This window comes from Sinocyclocheilus grahami, unplaced genomic scaffold, assembly GCF_001515645.1.
Source record: "Sinocyclocheilus grahami isolate Dianchi unplaced genomic scaffold, SAMN03320097.WGS_v1.1 scaffold964.1, whole genome shotgun sequence".
In the NCBI taxonomy this organism is placed as follows: Eukaryota; Metazoa; Chordata; class Actinopteri; order Cypriniformes; family Cyprinidae; genus Sinocyclocheilus; species Sinocyclocheilus grahami.
This window is the reverse complement of record NW_015506143.1, coordinates 184,522-198,892: the sequence shown is the minus strand read 5'-3', so window position 1 is coordinate 198,892 and position 14,371 is coordinate 184,522. Positions and strand designations below refer to the sequence as shown.

The 14,371-nt window shown below is 38.3% G+C and overlaps 1 protein-coding gene across 4 annotated transcripts in view; it reads right to left on the bottom strand.

The window, feature by feature from the left end:
- Positions 1 to 6,776: 6,776 nt before the first annotated feature.
- LOC107564794 (protein tyrosine phosphatase domain-containing protein 1-like) overlaps positions 6,777 to 14,371 on the bottom strand; it is a 12,922-nt gene continuing 5,327 nt past the window's right edge. For all 4 annotated transcript variants that reach the window (XM_016249950.1, XM_016249949.1, XM_016249951.1 and 1 more), the window contains 4 exons: positions 12,046 to 13,097; positions 8,122 to 8,304; positions 7,365 to 7,475; positions 6,777 to 7,293 (listed from right to left, as the gene is read on the bottom strand). In XM_016249950.1, coding sequence (XP_016105436.1) covers positions 7,186 to 7,293; positions 7,365 to 7,475; positions 8,122 to 8,304; positions 12,046 to 13,097 — 1,454 coding nt within the window. In that variant the 3' untranslated portion in view covers positions 6,777 to 7,185. The remainder of the gene's footprint in view (positions 7,294 to 7,364; positions 7,476 to 8,121; positions 8,305 to 12,045; positions 13,098 to 14,371) is intronic.

Sequence of the window (14,371 nt, the reverse complement as noted above, 5' to 3'; positions counted from 1 at the left end):
GGCCAAAAATCAAATGCTTTAACTAAAGCATCCAATATCTGCATTAATGTAGAATTTAATGTGGTTAGAAACTCAAAAACTTTAAAATTACTTGAAAATGTAAAAATAAATGACATTAAATCAATGAACTGCTGACTTGCAACACTTCAGATTTATGTCCAAATCTCTTAGGCCACTATAGTGCATATATTGGTAAAATAGTTATGTGCAGACAATTACATAGTCAGTATAATAAGTGTGTACTTTTTAAAAATTAATCTTTGTATTTTGAATGTTTTACAGACAGAGAATATTAATTACATTAAAAACAAACAAGTGATGCTCTATGAATGAGCTCAAAAGAAAAAGCTACTGATTTACTTCATGTTGTCAAGAAACAGATGAACTCCTGAACACATGAACTTCCTGAGGTTATCACTTATTCCTTCTCCATAAATCACTGACAAACACGGCTGTATTTGCATAATCGGCAGATGGATAACAATTAACCCAAACTGTAAATTAGAGCTGTCGTCCATGATAACACTATAGACAAACGTATATTCAAAAATGTGATTTGTTGAGACTGTCTGTTCTATAATTATATATTATTTCAACTTTAACCATTAACCAGTGTTGGGGAAAGTTACTTTTAAAAGTAATGCATTACAATACCGTGTTACTCCCTAAAAAAGTAACTAGTTACGTTACTTAGTTACTTTTTATAGAAAATAATGCATTGTCACTTTTGCGTTACTTTTTAAATCTGGGCAGGGCTTGATTGTTTGTTTTTTTATATAAAAAAGTTCTATTTTTGGCAAACGTAAAAGCCCCTTAACACCAAAAGTGAAATGAATGAGCATCAGGCTGAAGTAAAGAAAGCTCAACACTCTTCGATCAGCAATAAAAACAAACAAACACACACACACACACAAAACCCCCACAAATGTTATGTTTATCTAAAGTCATTTCTGCTTCTTTGCATGGTTGAATTGGATCAGTTGGATCAAGGTCAGTAGCAAAGACATTGGTTAATAAAATGGGATTAAATTCATAAAGAATATTTGTGTTATTTAACATAAATAAATATTGCTTTTTAATTATTGCTGGTTTGATTTAATTAAATATTGCATATTTTGAGTTTGCATTTTTACTGTTTTATTGCTTTCGAAAAATACTGAATCTGTTTTTATCCAAGTGACATGAGTAAATACATGTTCATATTTAGTCTAGAACTACAGTAAGATCATGTTCTCACACAACGCTCCGCACTTACTCCTGATTTCTGTCACCATGGCAACACGAGAGCTGTCACTCAATACATGGAAACAAAGTAACTGCTGTTACTTATTTGGAAAAGTAATGCGTTACTTTACTAGTTACTTGAAAAAAGTAATCTGACTGTAACTCACGTTAACACTTTACAATAAGTTTCCATTTAACATTAACATTACTAAATCACCAAACATGAACTAACGATGAATATTAATCTTATATCAGCTTTTATTAATCTTAGTCACTGGTAATTTCAACATTTACTAATGTATTATGAAAATTAAAAAGTATATCTGTTAATACTATTTAATGGACCTGTGCTAACATGAACTAACAATGAACAGCTGTACTGCTATTAACTTGCATTAAGAAAACTTAATACATACTGTAACAAATGTATTGTCCATTGTTAGTTAATGTTAGGTAATGCATTAACTAAAGTTAACTAATGAGATTGTATTGTATAGTGTTACCCTTTAACCCTCTCTTGTATCACCCGGCAGGTAGACCAACATGTAATGTGTTGGGTAGACATGCAGTATTCAGAAATGTGGCTGTGATCCAGTAAAATAGTGCTGCTTTATTTGGGGTCAAACACTCATAACAAATCCAAATAAGTTGCAAATGCACACTATGTGAATATTCATTGTTTTTATTCATGTTCTATATCTGAGCTTTCACAGAGCCCACACACAAAAACAAAATTGTGTAAAAAATAACGTCAAAATAATGATATTATCTGGCACTATTGAAGCTAGGTAAGTTTTTACAAACAAAAATTCTCATGAGATTATGAAAAGTAAAGATGTATTAGTCTGTGTGTGGTACAAGAATTATCTGTTTATTGTGCTTTTGAGTCATTTGAAGTGTCTCTCAGTCACTAAGCATTATATTAGGAGCATAAAATCACCAGTATTTTCCCCCCAGATTGTTTCTCTACTGACTTAGACCTCATGAACTTTTATAAACTGATACAGCAGCTGTGCCTTATTTTTAAGCAGGTTGGATTGGCAAAGTAAAAGTCCATTTGACTCAGGTGACATCTTATCAGGCTCTGTAATTTACACCTGTGGAAAAACTCTTCAGGCTGCAAATACCAACCCAAACACTGGTGCATGCAGTCAGAAAGAGGGGCTGTACTCTTAAAAACACTGACCTCAAGTAACTACATAACATAAAACTGCAAGAAATGTTGATCTTTTAGGAACTATACAGCAATTCGTGATGGTTCTCCAATGAAAATGCAAACCAATAGCACGATTTTCTGTTTCTATGTGGCATGCTATTACACGCAGAAATTGGCTTTGGCGTGCATATGATACGCATGTGTTTGGCGTGCATATGATACGCAATTTTCGCGTAAATAAGATACGCAATTTGTTGGCGTGCATTGATTGCAAAAGAAACACTTGCATTCAAAGTATGCATAAAAATGTAGACTATATAAGCAGGACTGTATCAAAACCTGTTGTTGTTGTTTTTAGTTAAATCTGTGTTAGTTTTCCGTAAGATACTACTACTGTAAATTACAGTGAAGGGTGCAGATATAGGTGGTGTTTTTATGGCATGGTCATATTGGTGATCAGTGTTGGGGGTGACTCATTATAAGTAACGCGAGTTACGTAATCAGATTACTTTTTTCAAGTAACTAGTAAAGTAACGCATTACTTTTTAATTTACAAGAGAATATCTGAGTTACTTTTTCAAATAAGTAACGCAAGTTACTTTTTTTTAAACCAATGTATTGATTGACAGCTCTCCTGTCCTCATGTTGAGAGACATCAGATGTTACTGTAGTTCTATAATAAATATGAATATGCATTAATTCATCTCACTCACACACAACACAGATTCAGTATTCCTCAAAATGAATAAAAATAATGCCACTCAGAATATGACGCAAACCTGCAAAAATTAAATATGCGTTTAATCCCATTCTGTTTGCTTCTGAGCTTCGATGATTCAGTTCAGCCGTACTAATAAACACAAATTACTCTAGACAAACACTTGTGTGTCTTTGTTTATTGCTGAAGTGTGTTGATATTTCTTCTTCTGCATTCTACTGTACTTTCCCTTCAGCCTGAGGCGCATTCATTTCACTTCTGGTGTGAAAAGGCTTTTATATTTGCCAAAAATATAACTTTTTTAATTTAAAAACAAGCAAGCAAGCCCTGTCCAGATTTTAAAAGTAACGCAAAAGTAATGTAACGCATTACTTTCCATAAAAAGTAACTAAGTACCGTAATTAGTTACTTTTTTATGAAGTAACGCAATATTGTAATGCATTACTTAAGTAACTTTCCCCAACACTGTTGATGATAAACTAGCAGGGAATAAACAGGCATAAGTCAGGCGTATTTTGATGTGGTTTAGGAGTGTTAGTCTATACTGCAGGTGCTTCAGTAATGACTGCAGGTTTGAGAAAAGGCCTGAGAGTCAGATGTCTGTCCGTTTATTCTCTTTATTCTTGAGAAAGGCATGTGATCCCAATTTTAAAAACTCATTCTTTCATTTATAGCAGCTTACTTAGCAGTATTGTTGATCAATTCTCCAAAACCTTTCGCAATCACTCCCCCTACTGGCATGACCAGTTAATGCACGGCAGTCTCTCAAGAGCCAGCAGATTTGAGAAAAAAAAGAAGAAAAAAAGGGTTATTGTCTTAGTTATGGTCAATTCTACCACATTTTGCCCAGAGAGCTGTTTATTACATTAACTATCGAGCTTTTCACAGCATGGCTAAATATCGGATCATAAAGTTCTAAAATCCTTTGTCGAGAAATAGTAAAAATATCTGTATTATTATGGAACGGTATTATGATCAGATATTGTAACTGTTTATAGCTGTAGTTAAAAAAAATCCTTATCAAAATTTGTAAAAAGAGTCTAAAAAAAATTGGATAAATGCTGGTCAGATGAAATCTGTGACTCTAAAGTTTGTATTGTCCCTACATATAATTTCACAGCAACAGAGCACATATTGATTGTATTAAATATTCTATATTTAATACAATCACACCGGCGTGATTAGAGCGCTCAGTGCACCATATCTCCAGCTGCTAAATTCAAACCTGCCCGAGGCAGACAGACGCATTATAACCAATCACACACCATGCTGCTGAGCTGATGAATGCAGTGACCAATCAGAGGCGTTCAGAAGAGTCATTGTTTGCTTCACTCGCTCGCTCACCCGAATACCTCTCTCGCGAATTCTCTCATCAGAAACAACAAAGTGCAGATGTGTTTAATTTCACAGTGTAAACAGCTTCAGTGATTTTAATGGGAGTTTTTGAGAGTGCTTGAACTCTAGACTGTCAGTGAAAATGTTCTTTGATAATGTAAATGTTTTTTGCTCTCTTTCTATAGCCTAAGTGTTATGATTAGTAGCCTAACTTACAATGTTTTTATTCACATTAACTTTCAATGTTAAATTCACATTAGATATAAACTCAAGTCGTATTAAAAATGTTATGACATGACATCCATATCGGTTAATGAAGTAAACAGACAGGTTTTTATGCATTACATTATTAGGTTACTTTGACCATCGCCCACAACATAATCTATAAAGGTGAGAATCAAGATATTTCATGATATAGTTGCGTTTGGGAATGTTCCGAATAAAAAGGAAAAAATAAATAAAAATAAGTGCTGTTGTGGCTGCTGTGTGTGACGACCCAGCAAACACCCCCCTCCCTCCCCCAACTCGTGCCCCCTCAAAAATAGTGAGTGCATGTTGTCACCTAAAATAACAGTAGTTCTCCTCAGCTCAGCTTCAGTCGAGTGTCTTTCCTGTGTGGCATCAGTTCAAGACCAGATGCCTTTTCATGACTGTACGCCACTCCATTCAACCGCACCACTAACTTGAAGGTCACTGCAGTATAGTGTGGTGATGTCTGTCTGGAATAGAAAGCTGTGTATTTTATATAAAGTTATCCTTGACAAAATATGTGCTGTTCTTTCAGAAAGTACCACTTTATTCAGGTTTTTTAGAAATGTAAAATGTTTTTGCTGTGGAATGTGGAATGATGTGAAAAATGATGGTCTGAATGAGGGGCTTGTTCATTCAAACTAAAACCATGAAAACATTACTGGCAAAATAAACAATAACTGAAATAAAATATTAAAACGCTTAAACTCATTTTACTTCAGCTAGTTCCCGAGGCAACACTTTCATTCACTTTATGTTAAAATAACTAAAAAGAAACCAAATCTAAAAACTTAAACGTATTATAGGCCTATACCTACTTAAAAATAAATAGAACAACATACTACAATTTGAACTAAAATGAACAACAAAACATCAAAACAAAATTAAGAAATATTAACAAAAACTATAATAGTATATCAATGATACTAAAATAACACTGGTCTGAATACTTTCTGAAGGCATGCACAAAAACACCCATATGGTATATTATAATAATATAATCTGCATTATGTGCTTAATTATGCATGTTTACATTTTAGATCGTTTATGGTGTTGTAGTGTCCATACCGGCATACTATCTGATTTTCTTCTGATAAAAGTAGTTTAATGACATTTTAACTGAGAAGAAATGCATTAAAGTGCCCCATTATGGATTTTTGAAAAATGTCTTTCATGCAGTGTAACACAGCTCCAAGTGAATGAAAACATCCTGCAAAGTTTTAAATCTGGAAGTGCACCGTGCATATAGTTATTGTCTATTATATAGTAAAGAGTCGACTCTGAATCATTAAAATGAGTCGTTTTTAAAACGAATCCCAAGCCGTGTCGTGTTGACGTCAACATGAAATATTAGCATATTGCCCGCCCACTTGTTGGTATTTTCGGGTTGGAAATGAAAATGAAAATGCTAATTCATTCTTTGCCACTAGGTGCCGCTTTTGGAGCTATAAAATAGCGGTTTCCCCGGTAACGCTGTACACAAAGCAGCACTGCGCTCACAAACACTGCTTTATCAGGCATTACAGGCATGCTGAAATGAAAATGAGACCAATCGACCAATCACAGCAGATTAGCATCACGCAAAGGAGTGGTTTGGAAAAATGAATCGTTGAGCGAATCGTTTCGGAGTCAGTTAAGCCCCGTTCACACTAGCAGACTTTTGTCGCTGCAAGTCGCCAGGGGCTGGCGATGAGGCTGCTAGTGGGCGTTCTCAATACTGGTTGCCGTGACAGCGAATCAGGTTTCTTGCCGCTAAATACAAACATTTTGGAGGCAAAAGACTAAATATAATCTAAATCTGTACATACAAACAAAAATGAATGAGAAACAGAGCCTACTTTCTTCCATATTAGTTATTGTTTATCTACGTCGCTGAGAAGAGAACGATCACTTGAGCTCTACCGTCTTCTATTTCCCGAAAGTCGCTCTTCATTGGCATAAAGTTGAAGGATTCTGAACTTTGTCAAGTCGCTGGACACGCCCCATCCGGTCGCCAACGGCTGCGGTCATTGAACTCTACATTGAAATGAATGGGATTGTGTCGCTTTGCTGTTGCGTGTCGCTTATAGTGTGAACGGGGCTTCAGCCTTCAGATCTTTATGCTAATGTAAAATGAAGATGAAGATTTAATTTCTAGTTGTGTGCAATCTATTTATTTTATTACAAATAACTGTACAAACATGGTACAAAAATGGTTTCAGTTGCAATGCTTTTCAAGTATTAGCACTATGGCACATAATATACAGTGTATGGTATTTCATTTACATCAAACAATTCACCATGTAAAACATTTTCTAACTTCTAAAAATGGGACAATTATAGTTCAGTCTATCTGTGGGCTAAATCACATGCTGGATTCCTCATCTGAACCGAGACCGGAGGAACAACCAAAGAAACTGCAGCAGCAGATGTGTAGAGCTCGTCTTTGATGTCGGACAAAGATGTACAGTAAATGAACTCATTCTCTTTGTAGTTAACTGTAGTTTAGTGATTGTTGCATGTGTTAGACCTCAAACTCGTTCATGGCAGCCAACCTCAAACGATGCAGAACAAGCTTCAAGACCCCGTTCATGATTTTGTGGACGCTCTTCCCACCATCTGTGTTTTTTATCTAAAGAGAGCACCACGGTAAATAAAAGTATTCATTTAACCATTTCAGTACATCTCAGAATGACACGGTACCTTTGTGAAAGCTTTTGTCGCTCGCTCCAGAAAAGCACTCTCGATTTCCTCCGTTGTCATCAATAAATGAGCGAAACAGTCCAGAATGCACATCACTGTTTCTCTTGAAGCCTGACGATGGTAATAATAACAGATTCACATCATGGAACAAAGTTCAAATGTACTCATGAAATGTCTCTTGTTAGTAATATTGAACCAAGTTATCTAAAGTTAATAAAGTTTAAAAGAACAGATTTGATACTTAAAGGGTTAGTTCACCCAAAATTGAAAATTAGGCTGTGTTTTACTCACCCTCGAAGCATCCTAGGTGTATATGGCTTTCTTCTGTCAGACGAATCCAGTCAGAGTTATATTAAAAATTGTCCTGGCTATTCCAAGCTCTATCATTGCAGTCAGCGGGTGTTGCAGTTGAACGGTCCACAAGTCGTCAAATAAAGCGCGTGCATCCATAATAAACGTGCCTCACACAGCTTCGGGGCATGAATAGAGGCCTACTGTAGTGAATCCATGCGTTTTTGTAAGAAAAATATCCATATTTCAAACATAATAAACACTTTTCTCTCACTTCAGTTGTCTTTCATACGTGGAAGGCAACAACTGCAACACCGGCTGACTGCAATGATAGAGCATGGAATAGCCAGGACAATTTTTAATATAACTCCGACTGGATTCATCTGACATATGCACCTAGGATGACTCGAGGGTAAGTAAAACATTTACCCATCATTTTTGGGTGAACTAACCCTTTAAGTCTTACCCTATCTAGGCAATTGAGCACAGTTTGGGGGTCCTGACTGGTCTCTGTTAGTGTGTGAACATCATGAGCTGAGATGATTGGCTCTTTGAGCTGCTCCAGCCAGGACCACATGATTCCAGAGAGAATAAATGGGTCTTTTTCCAAACACAGTCGCTCCCACGCACCTTGACGATTAAGATCTGCCTGCGGAGAAGAATAAACAAATGTACTAATCTTAGGTCAGATTTTCTATATGATGTGAAGAGATTGTCGTTTAGCCCGAGTAGACAACAACTAGGTCCATCATGCAGAGCTGCCTGTCTTCAGTAAGCAGACTACAACTTTACATGCTAAAATCATTGAAAGGACTGGGATGCAGAGATGCCAAAAGGAGACCACATAAACCCCTGACCTGTTGGATCACCAACTATATTAAGCATTATATTAACACAGAAAATGCTGAATTGATAGTGCATATTATTGTACTTTTTTTGATTTTCATTGCTTCCATTGTCCACATTTGTAAGTCACTTTGGACAAAAATGTCTGCTAAATATAAATGTAATCTTTAATGAAGAGGAGGTTTGATGCCAAAACGGCGGAGGGACGCCAAAAGAACTGTCGTATAGGACAGAGATAAATAGTGGCTTACATACGCCTCTTCAAGTGCTGATTGGTCATATTAAATAAACATGTTCCTCCTGAACTTTTATTTGAACCTAACTCAGAACTAAGAAGCCATTCAGTCATGCCAGCTCTCTAAAATGGTGAAGGGACGGTGGCAACTTCATCTCCTGAAGAACAGTGGAAATAGGCTGCAGTCTTATCTGAGACCATACGCCAAAACCTAGATTCAGGTCACGAAGACCCCAAGATCGACACTCCAAATCTGACGGGATCAGGGTTGCCAGGTTTTCACAACAAAACCCGCCCAACTGCTACTCAAAACTAGTCCAAAATTAGCCCATTGGTGTTTCGAGGGGGGACCTCTGCCAAAAACGTGTATTTAACCCCCCAGAATGCGATTTTTACCAAAGTTCCCCTAGTAAAATTTGCATTGCAGGGGCTAAATATAACGTATTTGGGGTCGGTTCAACCCGCGGACATGAAAAACAACACGCGGCAACAGTGTTAAAAGTGTTAAAAAGTGTCAATTCCGTGGGAAAACTGCGGACTTGGATGGAATATAAAGTAAAGTGTAAGTAGCAATAGAGTACTACTAGATTACACTAAGTGAAAATATTATATTTTCTTTTTTTGAAAGATGCTATTTACACAGTGCAAATAGCTATAGATTCATTTTACACAGTTAAAATAGCAGCATTTTCTGCTACTTATTGCAGATAGTGGCAATTATATCTGCACCTCAGTATTGTAGTACATTATAAAACAGTATGCAATAATAAGGTATTGAGTGTAAATTATAATTTTAATTAAAATTATTAAATGGATGCCACCTTATTGGGACAATATAAGCCCTCCCTACACCTACCCTACCTGATACTTAAAAAAATAAATGCCATTCCGATGTGATGAGATTTGAAAAGGGACGGGAAAAGCGGATTCGTACCCGTGTCGATCGCGTCAAAAATGACTACGACACACGTTTAACTATCTACACCACTGGAGCTGATGTGAGAGCGATCGTTTTATTGTATGGCTGACGAGCCCCAATCACACGTTGATGGGTGGAGTTAATGTAAATAGCCTACTTGCACTTAGTGTAAAGTGTCTCTGTGAAGTAAATTGTGGAGCAGTTCCCTCTAAAATGGAGCAGGTATCCCAAAAACAATGCAACAACGATGGACACTCATGTCTGGAGGTGTGGGAGATCTGAAGCTCCTAAAGACACACCCAAGACCAGGGATGGACAACTTCGGTCCTGGAGGAACACTGTCCTGTAGTGTTTAGTTCTGTCCCTAATCAAACATACCTGCCTGTTATTTCCAAGCAGTTCGGTTGGACTTTTCAGATGTGTTTGATTAATGGGTTCGATTCTCAGTACCGACAGGAACTGTAGGTGGAAGGAGTGAATGAACATTGCCCTCTTCCACCCTCAAACCCATGACTAATGGCGCTCGACTCGCTTTACTTTGGCTTGGTTTGCTTTTCCACTGCAGTTTAGTACCGTTTCAAAATGGGTGGGATTATAGACTGATCGTTATAGTTGTGCTGCCACCTGATTTACTGACCACGATAAAGCCAATTCATTTTTCAAGTTGTGTGCAGTGGTTGGTTAAAGCAAGTCGTTTAAAAAAGACGTGCAAACAAATGATACTGCAGTGGCTGTTGCTGACTATTTAAATCTAGCGGGTTTGGTGTCTCGTGTCGCAAATCCAATGACGCTGGCAGTGACGATTCTCTCTGACCAATCAGTGATCTGCAGAGTTTACAAGTCACATTTTAGCATCAGTCAATGGGTGGGATTATAGACTGATCGTTATAGTTGTGCTGCCACCTGATTTACTGACCACGATAAAGCCAATTCATTTTTCAAGTTGTGTGCAGTGGTTGGTTAAAGCAAGTCGTTTAAAAAAGACGTGCAAACAAATGATACTGCAGTGGCTGTTGCTGACTATTTAAATCTAGCGGGTTTGGTGTCTCGTGTCACAAATCCAATGACGCTGGCAGTGACGATTCTCTCTGACCAATCAGTGATCTGCAGAGTTTACAAGTCACATTTTAGCATCAGTCCGGCTCACTTGGAACTTCTAAGTACAAGTTACTAAAAAAAGTACCAGGTACAAGCTACTGTATGCAGTGGAAAAACCCCAAAAAGTGAGCCATTAGGTGCCCCTTGGTACACCTAACCTCCAGTAGGTGGCAAAAATGGCGTGGTGTGTGTGCACTTGGATGGGATAAATGCAGAGCACAAATTCTAAGTATGGGTTACCATACTTGGCTACACGTCACACCACTCTTAGGGATTGAAGTAAACCCTGCAGGACTGTGGCCCTCCAGGACCAGAGCTGCCAATCCCTACTTTAACTTTAAAGGATTAGTTACTTCCAGAATAAAAATTTCCTGATAATTTACTCACCCTCATGTCATCCACGATGTTCATGTCTTTCTTTCTTCAGTCGAAAAGATTAATAAATTTTTTTGAAGGTTTTTTTATTTTTATTTTTTATTTTTTTTAAGAAATCAAGGTTTCAATGCAGCTTCAAAGGGCTCTACACGATACCAGCTGAGGAATAAGGGTCTCATCTAGCCAAACGGCCATTTTCTAAAAAAAGAAATGTATATACTATTTAACCACAAATGCTCATCTTGCAGTAGCGCTGCAATGCTCATCGATGACTTTGCATTACTTAATCACGCTGGAAAGGTCTCGCATGACGTAGGCAGATGTAATTCCGAACTCCATCTGATTTTCTCCTCTTACTTTACAATCGTCGTCGTTTTACCTTTTTTTTTTTTGTGAAGGGCGTTTGGTTTAGTCTTTGCACGTTCGCTTTGTAAACACTGGGTTGGTATTTCTGCCTACATCACACGTGACCTCTCCAACGTGACTTTACGCAATGCGTGAGGTCAAGCAAGTGTAAGACGAGCATTTGTGGTTAAAAGTATATAAATGTTTTTGTTTTTTTAGAAAATGACTGATCGAGTCGCTAGATAAGACTCTTATTCCTCGGCTGGGATTGTGAAGAGCTCTTTGAAGCTGCACTGAAACTGCAGTTTGGACTTTCAATTCATTGACCACCATTGAAGTCCACTATATGGAGAAAAATCCTGGAATGTTTTAATAAAAATACTTTGATACTTTTTTTTTTTAATTGAGAATGTGACAAATTGAAAAATGACAGTAGACATGAAGCACAGAAAAATGAACAAACATCAAAGGAATATACCAAAACCAAAGACGGATATAAGAATAAACACTCGATTTAATACTTTAATACACATTTAATACTTAATACTTAGTAAATCAGTACATGCACCTACCTGCCAAGTAGACACCTTCTGAATTTGCTCCTTCTCTCCATCCTTCTCGAGGTCTACCGCAAGGGACTGAGCCACCAGGAGGTGACGCGACTCCAGAGACAACTCGGACTGGACAGTGATGAAGGGCACCTCCGAATGCTCTTTTTCATTGTGTTGAGCCTCATCAGGGTCAGTACTTTGCTTGCAGTCTGTCCTCCAGTAGGACAATATTCTGGTGATGCTCGTGGTGCTTTTCTTATCTGAAACGTCTAGAGATTGACTTCGCTGCAGGACCGACTGCCTCCTGGTTTTGAGCAGTGGAGATCCTTCTGTCTGGTCCATAAGAGTTTTCAGCTCCCATATATTGCTGGTTGAGCTGTAGATGGGATTGTGCTTGCAAGCCCCCAGAGAAGGAGTGATGTAGTTCTGGGAAACACAGCTGAAAGCTCCCAACTGATCGTTGATGGTAGTTGAGTGGATGCTGGCTAAAACCCCGAGAGGGTTGTCCGAGAGGTTTAAAGATGCTGCTAACCTCTGGAGGTCAGACTCGCTGTAGCTGAGGCTCTTGCGGACATAGTAAAGAGGTTGTGTGTTGCCTCTATTGGCTCGGGGTAGACCTGGAAGACGTGGTCTGATCATAGACATCCCATTTCCCAAAATCTCTCCGTTTAACTGATACACTGAACTCTCATTAAATGTTTTCTCTACCACAGATGTGACGTCAGGAACCTCAACAACGTCCTCCTTGATAACCTGGTGATTCTCTGCGATGTCCAGTAGGAGTCTGCAGATGAGAGGGACGAGCTTTGGCACGTATCTCAACTTCCGAGCCTCGTATCCGTGCAGTATATGTTTCTGGCGGATCAAGTATTGTGAAAGAGTAACAGGCGGCGCTCTAGGCTCGGCGTTAGCAAACACGTTCCTTAGCGGAACCAGGAACTGAGCAAACTGCCTGACGCACTGGAGCTGTCCTCTAGTCTGGATCGAGTTTGATCGTTTGCTTCGAACTAACAGAATGGCTTGGTCTGCTGTCATCTGTGTGGTGAACAACAAGAAACAGGCCAGCAACACACCTATGACAACAACACGTAAAAAGAGTCAGTATCCAGCTAGTGTACATATCGTAATGTTGCAATTTGGTTGCAAACAATTAAGTGTAGGTTACTACATGATTGAAAACTGTTTTTTTTTGTCTTTATTTGAGAAGACAGTCAGGGAGAGACAGGGATCAGGAAAGCATTCCTGTAGCTTGAACAGTAGAGTATGGCACTAGCATGCCAGGGTCATGGGTTTGATTCCCAAAGAATGTAAATGAAAGGAACACATGCTGGGGCTTGAACTCGAATCACCTGGAGTGCTGTCCATAATGCTATAGCTCAAAATCAACCCTGACATCTTTAAAAAAAAAAATTTTTTTAGAAGCTTGTGCTCACTGCATGGGTAGAGCTTATGCAGATGCTTTTAAAGGGGTCATGAACTGCCTTTGTTTTTTTTGTTTTTTTGTACTGTTCTCTGAGGTCCCCTTATAATCTTATCAATATTTTTTACATACAAAACATCATAATTTAGAAGTAAAAGGCTATTTTCTGTCCTGTTTTTAACCCCCTCATCTGAAGCTCTGTATGAATAGGTGTAGAGGATTGTAGACTCGGAAGTAAAAGCACACTGCTATGATTGGCTAATAGCTGTATATGTTTGACAGCCTACATCCTTCACCGATGGACGCTGCTGTGATTTAGGTTAAAAACGCATAAACACTCAGTACATATCAAACAATCTGTAATAACAGACAAAGCAATAGTGACCACAATAAAAAGTTACTCACACTTGTGTCTTGCGACATTACTGTCGGATCCAATATATTCGGCACAGCATCGTCTTTTAGTTTGAATTTTTCTGAAAATCCTGAGTCAAATTGTGCCTTGTTTGTAAATGAATCCGCAGTACAAGGAAGTGAACAAAGGACCGAGTTCTTACTGATGCGGTCTGGATCTTCATTAAAAATAAAGTTTATCCACTCTTTTCTCATGTTGGGATAAGGAAGGCAGGCAATGCAAAGACCACAACTTGGCACTGAACAGCATCTTGTTGTCTTCGGAGCATCTTTATCGTTTGGTTTCTGCAAAGACCTGCATTCGCCTCTCTCGTAAACACTACATATGCATGAATCGGAGAGCGGGGCTAAACAAGCAGCGATGTAGAATCAGTGGGCAGGGCTAAACAGGCAGGGATGTAGAATCGGTGAGTGGGGCTAAACAGGCAGTGATGTAGAATCGGTGGGCGGGGCTAAACAGGCAGCGATGTAGAATCGGTGGGCGGTGCTAAACAGGCAGCGATGTAGAATCGG